The 14,771-nt window shown below is 40.4% G+C and overlaps 2 protein-coding genes across 3 annotated transcripts in view; one reads left to right on the top strand and one right to left on the bottom strand.

The window, feature by feature from the left end:
• Positions 1-7,867, top strand: part of ZDHHC16 (zinc finger DHHC-type palmitoyltransferase 16) — a 45,122-nt gene extending 37,255 nt beyond the window's left edge. For both annotated transcript variants that reach the window (XM_053692575.1, XM_053692574.1), the window contains 2 exons: positions 5,638-5,708; positions 5,859-7,867. In XM_053692575.1, the coding sequence (XP_053548550.1) occupies positions 5,638-5,708; positions 5,859-5,973 (186 nt within the window). In that variant the 3' untranslated portion in view covers positions 5,974-7,867. The remainder of the gene's footprint in view (positions 1-5,637; positions 5,709-5,858) is intronic.
• A 1,414-nt stretch (positions 7,868-9,281) lies between these two features.
• The window catches only part of MMS19 (MMS19 homolog, cytosolic iron-sulfur assembly component), a gene marked incomplete in the record, with an annotated part of 198,225 nt that continues 192,735 nt past the window's right edge, over positions 9,282-14,771 (bottom strand). Inside the window, 1 exon segment of the mRNA XM_053692573.1 lies at positions 9,282-9,864. Coding sequence (XP_053548548.1) covers positions 9,837-9,864 — 28 coding nt within the window.

Genomic DNA, 14,771 nt, shown 5'->3' with positions numbered 1-14,771 from the left:
TAACAACAGACGCCAGCCTGTTAGGTTGGGGCGCTGTCTGGAATTCCCTGAAGGCTCAGGGATCATGGACTCAGGAGGAGAGTCTCCTGCCAATAAACATTCTGGAATTGAGAGCAGTTCTCAATGCCCTTCTGGCTTGGCCCCAGTTAACAACTCGGGGGTTCATCAGATTTCAGTCGGACAACATCACGACTGTAGCTTACATCAACCATCAAGGAGGAACAAGAAGTTCCCTAGCGATGATGGAAGTATCAAAGATAATTCGTTGGGCAGAGTCTCACTCTTGCCATCTCTCAGCAATCCACATTCCGGGAGTGGAGAACTGGGAGGCGGATTTCCTAAGTCGTCAGACTTTTCATCCGGGGGAGTGGGAACTTCATCCGGAGGTCTTTGCCCAAATACTTCGACGTTGGGGCAAACCAGAGATAGATCTCATGGCGTCTCGACAGAACGCCAAGCTTCCTCGTTACGGGTCCAGATCCAGGGATCCGGGAGCGGCCCTAGTAGATGCTTTGACAGCACCTTGGACCTTCGGGAGAGCCTATGTGTTTCCACCCTTTCCGATGCTTCCTCGATTGATCGCCAGAATCAAACAGGAGAGAGCATCAGTAATTCTAATAGCGCCTGCGTGGCCTCGCAGGACCTGGTATGCAGATCTAGTGGACATGTCATCCTGTCCACCTTGGTCTCTGCCTCTGAGACAGGACCTTCTGATTCAGGGTCCTTTCAAACATCAAAATCTAATTTCTCTGAAGCTGACTGCCTGGAGATTGAACGCTTGATACCCTGATACAGGCTAGGAAACCTGTTACCAGAAAGATTTATCATAAAATATGGCGTAAATACCTGTATTGGTGCGAATCCAAAGGTTACTCTTGGAGTAAGGTTAGGATTCCTAGGATATTGTCTTTTCTACAAGAGGGTTTAGAAAAGGGTTTATCCGCTAGTTCTTTAAAGGGACAGATCTCAGCTCTGTCCATTTTGTTACACAAACGTCTGTCAGAAGTTCCAGACGTTCAGGCTTTTTGTCAGGCTTTGGCCAGGATTAAGCCTGTGTTTAAAACTGTTGCTCCGCCATGGAGTTTAAACCTTGTTCTTAACGTTTTACAGGGCATTCCGTTTGAACCCCTTCATTCCGTTGATATAAAATTGTTATCTTGGAAAGTTCTATTTTTAATGGCTATTTCCTCGGCTCGAAGAGTCTCTGAGTTATCAGCCTTACATTGTGATTCTCCTTATCTGATTTTTCACTCAGATAAGGTAGTTCTGCGTACTAAACCTGGGTTCTTACCTAAGGTAGTCACTAACAGGAATATCAATCAGGAGATTGTTGTTCCCTCCTTGTGTCCTAATCCTTCCTCAAAGAAGGAACGACTTCTGCACAATCTAGATGTAGTTCGTGCCCTAAAATTTTATTTACAGGCAACTAAAGATTTTCGACAAACATCTTCCCTGTTTGTCGTTTACTCTGGTCAGAGGAGAGGTCAAAAAGCTTCGGCTACCTCTCTCTCTCTTTTTGGCTTCGTAGCATAATACGTTTAGCCTATGAGACTGCTGGACAGCAGCCTCCTGAAAGAATTACAGCTCATTCCACTAGAGCTGTGGCTTCCACTTGGGCCTTTAAGAATGAGGCCTCTGTTGAACAGATTTGCAAGGCTGCAACTTGGTCTTCGCTTCATACTTTTTCCAAATTTTACAAATTTGACACTTTTGCTTCTTCGGAGGCTATTTTTGGGAGAAAGGTTCTTCAGGCAGTGGTTCCTTCTGTATAAAGATCCTGCCTATCCCTCCCGTCATCCGTGTACTTTTGCTTTGGTATCCCAGAAGTAATGATGACCCGTGGACTGATCACACTTAACAGGAGAAAACATAATTTATGCTTACCTGATAAATTCCTTTCTCCTGTAGTGTGATCAGTCCACGGCCCGCCCTGTTTTTTATGGCAGGTCTAAATTTTTAAATTATACTCCAGTCACCACTGCACCCTTTAGCTTCTCCTTTCTCGTTGGTTCTTGGTCGAATGACTGGGTGTGACGTAGAGGGGAGGAGCTATATAGCAGCTCTGCTGGGTGATCCTCTTGCACTTCCTGTTGGGGAGGAGTTAATATCCCAGAAGTAATGATGACCCGTGGACTGATCACACTACAGGAGAAAGGAATTTATCAGGTAAGCATAAATTATGTTTTCTGACCCTTGTGCTTACCAGAATACGGAAGATGATTGTTGAAATTCCTTGGAAACATGAAGCTAGAACTTCACGGCTCTAACCACATCCAGAATATGTAACAGAGACGGAACAACAATTTCTTGATTAATATTGAGACAACCTCAGGTAAACACCCCATCATGTCCGCAGTACAGCCTTATCCAAATGACACTAGACGAGGCTGATCACACTGGAGGACAGACAATTCAGATACTCTACGAGGAGAGTAACAAGCTAACATAAACCACTTTCCAGGTAAGTATGCTGAGTGGCGCTAAATAAAGGCAACCAAAAGTCAGCACCTTCACCCACTGACATGCATATTCCACAAGTGCACTTCAGATCGCCTAAAAGCGTAAAACCACCATGGTTTCCCTTCTAAGCAGGCTACTAGCCCCGTAGTGATGGGAATGTACTGCTGGGTGGAGAAGAATAAAACTGTTCACGCTGTGAACATAAGATATAAGAGGATATATGTGTCTGTCCATAAACAACCTCGGTCCTGAGGTTCCATATGTGGCACAGAATTGCTCTATAAGCAGTGCAGCAAAAAGGAGTAACTAACCCCTTGCTGTCCCTGGAGTTCATAACCCCTTTGTAGACTGCAGGCAATTTGGCTAAAATCCTTCTCTTTTAGGTAACAAGCCATTAGAGGGGGGAAAAGTTAATTCAAAATCACAACTTATCCAGCTTCTGTCCTTCCTGAGAAGACCTGTAATACAAGAAGAATCAGTGTAACACTGTTTGCCTAAAAGGGAGGATAGCATGGTTGTCTGGAAGAGGCATATCAACTTCCCTGCGACATCCAGTAGCTAACATCCACCAAGACTTTACTAAGAGAATTACATGGCTTCCAAAACTCCCCTGACCTCTCGTGCAGGAAACAATCCATAGTGGACAATAAAATCAGAATCTTCAGCAGAGCAACTCTCTCTGCCTACCTCCATCAAACAAAGCAAAGAACTACTGAGTGGGTAGGAGAAGTGGGAGGGATATTTAATGCTCTGTTAGTGGTGTCTTTGCCTCCTCCTGGTGTCAAGGTTAAGTATTTCCCAAAGGTTATGAATGGTTTTCGTGGACTTACTGCCATTAGAAAGAAAAGAGGTATCAGTGGGTGACAGTTGAAACTAGATATTTATTTACAGAATTAAGAAATTGTAAAATTACCAAAAAAATAAAACCTAAGACCAAACGTTTATATATTTTATGTGTAGCTATGTATATCATGTTGTAAATCTCATTTGGTATAACAGAACTGCGCAAACTCGACCTCCAAAAATATATATATATTTTTTAATGTAGACAACCCAAGGTATTGATGAAGGCCCCCTCTCCCCCCTTTTTTTTTTATTAAATATTTCATGCCACCATTTGGACATCAGATTATGGAAATGCAATCGTATTAAAAAAATAAAATTAGAAAAGAAATTCACAAACGTGGGCTAAAAGGCAGAAAATTGTTCTTTAAATGTAAGATAACTTATTGAACTTAAAATAAATTTAAACATTAAATAATGCAATGATCCGTCCCAAACAGCTCTCTTCCCCCCCTCCCACTGGTCGTCAATCAATGCAGTTTTTTTTTTTTTTTTTTTTTAATAGGACAAGTAAAAAAAAGGAAAAAAAAAAAAGAGGATGCCACACGAACATCTTCCAAAATCACCTCAAAGATAAATTTATGGTTCTTCCTTCTTTGGATGTATAAAGAAAATTTCTTCAAAATGATTTATTTTAAGAAGTTTGTTCTCTATCTTGATCTGTGAATAGCACTGACATAATGACATCATTGTGGGGTAAATTGTAACCTGTTTAAACGGCCTAGTATTTTGAGCAGAGAAATGTGTTGTCTGAATGCGAACATTTCTTAGTTTAAAATAGCTTTTAATTCAAGGTACAGAATTTCCATTCCTGTTGCTCTTTTCCTGCTTTGTATGAGTGGAAAGTACTTGAGCTGTTTGTAACACTTGGGGTTTGATTTATCAAGCCCTTCTCTCCCCCTTCAACTGCAGGTTGGCACTACCAAACATGCAGTCAGGATTTATCAAGCAGCAGTCATCGAACCGCTGCTTCCCTGCCCTATTCTCCACGTATTAGATGCAGAATGTCAAAACCGGGGAGATTGGCAGTTCCTGGCTGTGCGTGACTAGCTGTGCACGGGTGGGGGCGGGATTGCACACAAGTGCTTGTGTTTAATAATAAATGTGGGCAGCAAATTGCTGCCCACCACAGGAGAATGTGTTTGCCCCTGTACGATAAATCGAGCCCATGGTGTTTAGCTAGCTTAGTGGCTTTAATAACTAAGCAGATGGTACCATTCATAGTTGCTTGGATTTTGTGTTTCAATTCCTACTTTTATCTTTGTCGTGATTTAGAAGAGTGATGGCCAACTTTCTAGTATATGAGGGCCGCATATAAATTGATGGCTATTGAATAAAAAAATATATATGTCCAAAAAAATGTTCAGTGGCACAGGGCTTGACTTGGGTAACATTGGAGGATACTATCAGTCTACTGTTTTTTCCTCCAAAGTGCTCTTCTGAGTTGTGGTCACCTTAAAGCACACTTTTTAGTTTTAATGTTCCTTATGGCCAGAAAACAATAGCACACGTTGTCCATTCTGCTTATCACTTAGGGACGCCAGTTGGCCATCCCTGATTTAGAAGGTACTGTTGTGGAGTCCCCCTCCTTGTTTATCTACAGTATGATTCAGCAGGGGAGCAACCTACTGTAGAGACTCTCCTTGACTATCTAGGTTTGAGGTATTGATGTGCTCTATTTGATTGTATATTGATTAATCTAAATATTAAGAAAGAGGTGCCAAGTATGAGTTAAAGGAACACTAAACCTAAACATTTTCTTTTACGATTCAGATAGAGAATACAATTTTAAACAACATTCCAATTTACTTCTATTATCTAATTTGCCTCATTCTTTAGATAGCCTTTGTTAAAGAAATAACAATACATGGGTGAGCCAATCACACGAGGCATCTACCAATCAGCAGCTACTGAGTCTATCTAGCTATGCTTTTTAGCAAAGGATATCAAACAAATTATATAATAGAAGTAAATTAGAAAGTTTTTTTTTTTTTGCATGCTCTTTCTAAATCGTGAAAGAAAAACGTGGGTTTAATGTCCCTTTTAATATCTTGTGTACTAAAGATAGTTAGTATTCCAGATTATTTTTTATATTTCAGTTATTGGTCTATTGTGTATTAAAAGTTTTTTGAAAGGAGGGTATGGTTTTTTTGTCTTACCCTATGTTTTATATGGTTATATATCTCACTTGAGCCTAAATACAATTTCACCATGAGAGTTTGGGCAAAAACCAGATTTAGAATTTCCTGATAAATTTCCCATATCTTTATTGTATCTAATTATTTTTATATCTTGTTTTTCTGCTTTTTTTTTTTTTTTTTTTTTTTTTTAAAGGTGTTTAATAATCCATATAACTACGGACGATGTCAAAATTGGAGAATATTTTTGGGCGTAGAAACTAATATGTAAGTAGTCTAGATCATGCAACAATTGGAAACTCATGACAAACTTGATACAAAAACCTTTAAAGTAACATTAAATATATTTATCTTTTAAGTAAATCCGTATTTTTAACACAACTCTGTAATTAAGTATCCACCATTGTCATGTTTCAGACATTGGATCACCAGAGTCTGTCTTCCATCTTCCCACCTTCCTGAGGGCAGCGGATTGACCTGGAACACTCCATCTTGGATTCCTACTAATCAGGCATCTATCCTTGCCATATGACTGAGACACCTTAAAATAGACTTCTGGCCAATATCACAGCTGCCTTGTGATACCTTTTAGCACCTGGATCACTTTGTGGATGTTGTATTTTTATACATGGTAGTGTGGGAAAGTGATGACATTTGTATATAATAATTTAGATGTTCATGTGTGTGAGTTGACAACTCCTAATATTTTAAAGGGGAAATAATCTAGCAAGTTAACCATTGTGTATTTAAACTTTATAGGTTATTTTGCAGCACATACAAACCACAGTCTCACCTTTAGTTTTATAAAGGTTTCACATTTTCTGCATTAGTGTTTAGCAGACTGGGTTCCATCAAACTCTGCTCTTTGATGTACTTAGGACGTTTCATGCCATCCTATAAGCACAGGGCGGCATGGAACTTCCTAACTTTTGCGGTGTCCTGCTCCCCTCATCGTTGAAGATACAACTGGGGGACGTGCCTAGCAACGTAGGCAGCCCCCCCCAGGATCCAATCAGCACTGTTTTTGAGTCACATGATCACACTGACAATCATGTTACTTATTTTTCCATTTTGTTTCCGTTCTTAAAGAGGAAGGTTTCCTTTGTCCTGAAGTGGTTAATAGTTTGTGCTTAGGAGCACAAAAAAAAAAAAAAAAAAGTCTCTTGAAAAATGTTAACATGGAGTATAAAGGCGACAACTGCAGTTACACAGGCTTGGGTAGCATATACTAAAGCGGTGGAGAGAAACTGTACTTCCATAAAGATTAGGTTAATTTGTGAAGAGATCATTCTAGTAATAACAGATACATTTCATGCAACTACCTCTAATTATGGGTGCTGCCATTTTGGAACCTAGGTCAGATATCAAATGGAGAGTTGCTGTACATGTGTCGGCACCCATGCCTAGAGGAGTTGGGAAATGATCACAATACTTTGCTTATAAAGTGTATTATGTGTAACCACCAAGCTAGCTGAATTAGTGGCATACACAAATCTTGCCACTCCACATGAATCCTATTGGCAAGCTTTTAGTAACACACTAATGTTGTAAAACAACTTGCGTATTTAAAGGCTTAGAAAGGAAAACTCAGAACAAGAACTCCAGTGTTTCGGGGGAGACTGATATGCTCTAAGGCTAAGCTCACGTTGCCTACAAGAGCACTTGTTAACTGTTCTACTTAGTCGGCTTTTAAAGATACAGAACTCAGAGAAGCCTTGGAGGCACACAAAGTATTAAAATAAAAATCAACTACTAGGAACATCTGGTAAAAAATAATTACAGCTTTGATCAGTCAGTCAAGCACAGAAACCCAGCCAACATGTTTGCTTTCATACCTCTGATTTGCCCTGTAGTTTTCCAATAAATGTTATGTCCTATTGAATTGTTACACGGTACTACAAAAAAACATTTTAGTTAATCAACAATATAGCTACAGGTTCTGTTATTCCAGTAACACAACGGTACACCATTTAACTAGTCTTCTAAATGTGTGAATACTTTGTGTTATTTTTCTCAAGTTAAAGGGACACTCAAGTCAAAATTAAATAAACAACTTTCCAATTTACGTCCATTAACAAAATGTGCACAGTCTTTTTATATTTACACTTTTTTGAGTCACCAGCTCCTACTGAGCATGTGCAAGAATTCACAGAATATACTATAAGCATTTGTGATTGGCTGATGCCTGTCACATGATGCAGTGGGAGAGGAAATAGAGAGAACTTTAAAATTTGTCAGTCTGAACTTCAAATGACAAGTTGTTTTTTTCTAAGTGCTATTGCATTGTCTTTATCATGCATTTGTTGATTATGCTAATCTACTGTATTTACTGGTCCTTTAAGAGTGAGCAAAACCCATGCTTTCACTTAATTTGGTCCTGAATTAATAAAGGGATATGAAAATAAAAATTAAACGTTAATGATTTACTTTGTTTTCTGTACGCTTTATTTAAGGGCATACCTAGGTAGACTCAGGAACACACACATCTCAACTTTATTTGCATAAACTGCTGCCCTCTAGTGCTCAACAATGTATAACAGTTAAAACCATTGTTGCAAACCCTGCTGCCATATTATAAAGTGCTCAGGAATAGCACACTCCTAAACCTAAGTATGGATTTCTTCTTCTGAAAGTAAAACACACTAAAATCCAGATCTTAGTGTGTTTCATTGCCGAATGCACGTCTACTAAGTATGCTCTTCAACTAAAGACACCAAGAGAACATAAACTTGATAATAGAAGTGGAATTGTTAGTTTAATTTTGACTTCCATCTCTCTAATTATTTACTTGCTCCTACCACAGTATGGAAGAACACACTGGTACAATGTAATACAATTTTAGATATATTTCTAGATCTACATTTTTACGGTAAACTATATACATTAAAAGTCTAAACGGTGGTAATTATGTTTCTGTAACTGGTGGAATTCTATTGTACAATGGTATAAAAAAAAAAGGTTTGTGATTTTACAGTTTATTTATTTGCATTAGGGAAATACTTTGTCATAATTGTATTTTTTTAAATCTTGTTAATCTAATTAATAAAAAAAAAAAATGCTTGACAAAGTCTGGAATAATTCACAACCCTTTGGCTGCTGTGGTACATTATCTATACATTAGTCAAAGCAGCTAGCTTTAATGTAAACATGTATTGTGCAAAAAAAGTGAAAAAGTCTTCAGTTTTTTTGTTTGTGTGTGTGTATATATGTGTGTATATATATACACACACACATAATAAAAAATAATAATATATACATACTTTGCAATATATTTGCAGTTATAAAAAAAATGGTTTTAGCTTCATTGTTTTTTAAACTCCAAGATCAGCAGTAGGAACTTTTTCTCTGTGCCTACACAACTCAATGCAGGTGACCATGCAATATTTTGAGTGGCAGGCAAGAGAATGCACAATGCATAAATGTGAATCAGTCACTCTCCAGGCTCCAAAAAGGTTACTGGGAATTGTGCACCAGGCATTGATCTTGGAGTTAACAAAAGAAATTAAGTTAGGCTGAAAACCTTTTTAATGCACATGCAATGCAAAAGTCCATTAGTTTGCAAGAATGCTCTTTAAAACCAGAATACTTATTTACCTGCACTACTAATGATGCAAACCAGTTTTTCCAACAAACCAATGTTTGCAAGGACAAACAAAAAATGCACATAAATCTAGCGTAGTATGGCACAATTACGTTATCTGTATGCTAGGGTTGAAATGTTAGACAATACAAGTGTACAAAAAATACAATCATAATCTATTTTAAGTTAACTTATAAACTGTTTCCTTACCTCCTATACATTTTATGATTGAAAACCACCAAACAAGCCAGGATCCGAGATATATTCATTAGCCCAACTTTTTAATCAGGGACACATTCATTTTAACACATTGTGTTCAGGTAAACATATCCAAAATTGCTGGATTGTTGGCCTTACCTGAGGTTAGGCTTGGAAACCACTGCATCAAAGGAACAGAGCCATTCACACCACAGAATAAAAAATACACTTAAAAACCAGACTACCAGACTGGCATTGATATTAAATCATATTACTATACAATATACATTATTATTTATATATATTATAGCCTAGTTCTTCTCTATGACATGCCGTATTGTGTAAACTTGTGCTAATGCTGTTCAAGTGCAATTTAAGCCAGTCTGATTTTTCTTAGCTGTCCTGTGTAAGAATTGAAGTTAATACAGATATACGGAATGGGTTAAATGACGAGCAGGTCATGATGCCATATTGTCCTTCAGTGTTCACAACCGTGTACAGGTGGCTGAAACAAGGTGGCACTTCATTTATGGCATTTAATGATCTAGTTGAGAACATTCATGGCATCTTGGTTAGATTGTCTCCGTGCAAACTTGGGGTCATTTCTAGTTTGATGTTCAACTACCTGGACTTCCAAGCAAAAACCTAGAAAATAAATACACATAAAAGAACAGGAATTACAACTTCACAAAGTATGATCAAACAGGTTTCATATTTAAGTAACAGATCCTTTTTAGTCAGTCTTTGCTAGAATGGTAACCATTTTATTTTGAAACTTAAAGGAACATGAAACCTAAAATTTGATTCATATAGAGAATACAATTTTAAACATTCCAATTTACTTCTATTATCTAATTTGCATCATTCTTTAGATATCCTTTGTTGAAGAAATAGCAATGCACATGGGTAAGCCAATCACATCTATATGCAGCCACCAATCAGCAGCTACTAGGACTATCTAGATAAGCTTTTCAACCAAGGATATCAAGAGAATAGAAGCAAATTGGAAAGTGGTTTTAAAATTGCATACTCTTTCAAAATCATGAAAGAAAAATTTTGAGTTTCATGTCCCTTTAATTGCACACATCTCATATATAAAACTCTCTGCAAATGGACAATTACTAGTCAAAACCCTTAAAGGGGAATAAAACCCAAACATTTTTTATTCATGATAAGGATACATAATACAAATTAACAGCTTTGCAATTTACTTATTATTTAATATACTTTGTTCTTTTGGTATAATTTGTTGAAAACATACCCAGGTAGAATCAGGTGCTGGGAGCTAGCTGCTGATTGGTGGCTGCACATATATACCTAATTGGCTTACCAATGTGTTTAGCTTGCCCCCAGTAGTGCCTTGCTCCTTCAATAAAGGAAACCAGGAGAATGAAGAAATTATAAGTAACTTGTAAAGCTGCTTCCTCTATCTGAATCATGAAAGAAAACTTAAATTATGCTTACCTGATAATTTTCTTTTCTTCTGACGAGAAGAGTCCACAGCTGCATTCATTACTTTTGGGAATTCAGAACCTGGCCACCAGGAGGAGGCAAAGCCACCCCAGCCAAGGGTTTAAATACCTTCCCCACTTCCCTCATCCCCCAGACATTCTGCCAAGGGAACAATGAACAGTAGGAGAAATATTAGGGTGAAAAAGGTGCCAGAAGAAGAAACTAAACTACAACCGCCTCCGAGGAGCCAAGTCCCGCAAGACTCCCAAATCGCACAAACTTATCCGAAGGAAAAGCACCTCCATCTACCCCCGAAGGGGAGAACGGAGTACCCAAAAGGAGATCCAAAGGACCATCAGAATAGGATAAGAAACCCAAGACAAGCGACACAAAGGTGGTCACAGGACAAGCACCCAGAGAAAGAACTCGCTATGAAGACCATCTCCCAAGAGACACTCCCAACCTATGAGAGAGCGATCACAAGGAACAACAAAAATCCAACCTCAGATCCTCTGACACAACACCACATAACTTATGCTCCAAGGAAGCCACGAGCTCCCCACTGAACCCTAGTCTAGCAGACACAACCGCTAAACTAGCCACATATAGGTAGGAAAACCATGTTCGGACCGAAGGAAAAAAAACCGGAGCCCACCGACAGGATGGAAAACCAACTGTTCTATAGGAAAAACAAGGCTCTCTGTGAGACACAACACAACTGACAGAACTCGTAAGTTCCATCACCAGGGCAGCAAAGCAGACCCTAAGTCATCATGGGACCCCATCCCACAGAGAGTGCCAAATTATCGACTGAAACTCCCGCCAGGAAAAATCGGCCCCCAGAAACATCCAAACACCGGCAGCAATGCAACCCGTGAATCCCCCCCCACCAGGGAGGATAACTAGGTCAAAAGAAAGTACACGGTCAGACCCAAGAGAACAGACAGATGTCCGACCTACCCTCCAAGGAATGGACCTAACCCAAAAAAGGGTCTGGTAACGTCCGCCTCAAGAGAGAGAAGGTCCTAAGAGAAACTAACCCATTGAAGAACCACTCTGACCAATTACTAGCAACTGCCACAAGATAAGGCTTGCGAGCACACATGCCAAGTGCAAATAGCTGTAGCAGGTTTTAAACTGCAAACCTTTCGCTTGCTAGACAGCAAAAACTAATCATCAGGCTACTACAGCTGTCTACATGCTCGGGTTCCTCTAAGAAGGAACACTCCCAAAAGGGGAGATATGACACAAACTAGTATCAGAGCCAGCCCCCCTGACATCCCACACGCAAGGAGGGAAGAAGAATCCTCGAACGAGAAGAACCCACAGGTTCTCCATGGAAACTGTATACTTCAAAATCCTCCCCAAAGGACAAAAGCCAAGAGGACCACTTCCCAGCCGTAGGCAAGAAGAAGAGACCAAAGAGAATGGTAAAACACTACCATTGAGTAATAACCCAACAGTCATTACTACCAGCTCAGTTGAGAATAACAACCTCGAGCCCACCTTAAATGCAAAAGCTGCCCCTGGCGACAAACGCAGATCCACCTGAAATGCAGCAAACTAACCTTCAGGCAGATACTAAAATCTTCCATGAGAGAATAACCAACCCTCATAAGGGAAAAGCGGACATTCTAAACCCTAAAGTTGAAAACTGAACCGCCCAGAACCGAGAGCAGCAAGCCGGACTCCAAAACCTCAGACAAGAGACATGGCTCTAGGCCAGACCCCCCGAAACCCGGATGTCCTGAGGAACCACCAAGTTGCCTTATACGGAGAAGGGCATTCCAGGTAGAGCAATCTCCACCCCAATGGCCTTGAACATTGGATGCTCGCAAGAGACTCAGACCAATATCATAGAAGACATCTAGACAGGCCTCAGAGATGGCATTCACACCCGTAAGTGGGGCAGAACCCTGGACCCTCCGCTTGCAACCGCAGAAACAAGAGCTCCTAGAGCAACACTCAGAGTCCAAGGACTCCAGAGTTTACCAGGGACAGGGTTTCATATAATGGAGAAATACCACAATAGCGGGAGTCAACACGCAACCTTAACCATGTGGGCAACTAGGCAACCCACTAGGCTACACCGGCAAGCGTAACATGCCCCTTAGATGGAAAGTCAAAGATCCTCACAGGATCATCCTCCCAGAAAGCCCTGTACCAGGAATAACAGACAACCTCACAAATCCTGCTGAGAAGCGGACCAGAGGCAGTTGCCATGAGAGCATGTGAGATACTGAAAAAAATGGGAGACGGATATACCCGGACTCAGATGACCAGATCACTCAAGAAGGGAGAAACCAGTCCCAGCAACCTCAAGTGGTACCTGCGACTAGTTCACAAGAAAAACAGACACCTGGAAAATACCAAGATTAAAATGAAAATAGTCATCCAAACTGGTACCCCAACTGTCCCGCGGTCATCTAGATCTCCAAACCCCTTGGGAATGGATAACCTTGGTACCAAGGCCAAAAACCTCCAAGACCCACGAGGAGTCATAGACGGATCCCCACATAAGGGACGGCAGAGGACCTATACAATCCCGCCGACACTCCGTTCATCAAGGACGGGAAGCAGGTTGACGCAGGGGCGTATTATGGCCTAGGCCAACAAGGCCGGTGCCTAGGGCAGCAGATTTGGGAGGGGCAGCACATCTGCCCTATCTTCTCTTTAAAAGCTAGCACACAGTACAGTGAATGATAAAGTCCAGGCTTTTACAGAGAAGACAAGGCACGTGCACTGATTAAAACCGTGGATTCATTTAGAGCCGCAGATAATTTTGCAGTGGAAGCGTTCTTGGTGAGAAACTTACCCGGGGATATGCTTACAAGGTGAGGCTGGAGGAGAAGACCTTGTTGCCGATATGCTGGGTCTGAGAGCTCAGTACTTATTGCAGGTTTTAGTAACAAACAGACTGGATGCGTCGGTGTACTGCTTAGATCAGCTTGTGATGTCTAATCATGAACTCTCAGCGCTAATGTATGTTAGCTACTAATAGCTAGCTTTCTCTGCATTCATGAACCCACGGAGTAAATAGTAAACGGACACTTAAAAAGTTTCATTACTTGAATGATGGTAATTACTGTATGCTGTTGCATGTGAAAGGCAGTGATTGTTTCAAAGTATTCTTCTTTCTCTCCCTTCCTTTCTCTCCTTTTATTCTCTTTTCTCTTCTCTCTCTCTCCCTTCTTTCCTTTCCCTTCCTTGTCTCCCCTCCCCTTCTTTTCTCTCAGGGAGAAAATGGTATGAGATGCATGCAAGTGTTTTGCTAGCCCATTTTCTTTTGAATTGTTTAAAAAAAAAAAACAACACACTAAGGGGAAAACAGGCCTAAAACTTTTTTTGTTTTGGGGCAGCAGAATTTTAAGTGCCTAGGGCAGCACAAAACCTAAATACGCCACTGGGTTGACGTATAAGAAAACGAAAATACCCCTTCAAAAAATGGATAAGTAAACATAAAACTAACACTCCAACCAGTGAACGACTCAACACCCAACAGGATAACCGGCACCCTGGCCCCACGTGGGTGACATGAACCCTAAGGAACAGCAGTTAGCGCCCGACCAGTACCTGCCTGGTACAAACAAACTGAAAACAAACTATAATTATAACCGAGTTCTGATATATACAACGTGCAGCTTCCAAAAAAGTGCGCACGCCACCACAAAATAGCAAGTATCAGTTCCAAATAAGAAATGTTCCCAAATTGAAAATCATAGCAGACATGAGCTTCCTAAAACAAATCAACTATATCCTAACCGGATTTAAATACAATGAAGGCAACACCCGAAGGTGAATGGCCAAGGAAAACGGCACTCAACCGGACCAGCCGATAATAGGCTCCATCCTCCCAAGCTCAGAACTGGAACAGATACTTAAAAGAAAAACGGAGACGTTAAAGAGATTGTTTTCATCCCTACACGTTTAACCCAGCTTGCCATCCGGCACTGAAGACCAAGGATCCCTCAGCCCAGTAGGACTGGAATCCTCCAGCACCGCCGAAACATGCCTTAGTAGGACACGAAGACATGCCAGTCTATAACGGAAGACAAAATGTTCCCCCGCCGGATCAATGGACGACCCCAGCCCCGAGGGTG

Source organism: Bombina bombina, chromosome 9 (genome assembly GCF_027579735.1).
Source record: "Bombina bombina isolate aBomBom1 chromosome 9, aBomBom1.pri, whole genome shotgun sequence".
Classification (NCBI taxonomy): domain Eukaryota; kingdom Metazoa; phylum Chordata; class Amphibia; order Anura; family Bombinatoridae; genus Bombina; species Bombina bombina.
Note: the sequence above shows the minus strand (reverse complement) of the source record. Positions and strands in the feature narration are given on the sequence as shown.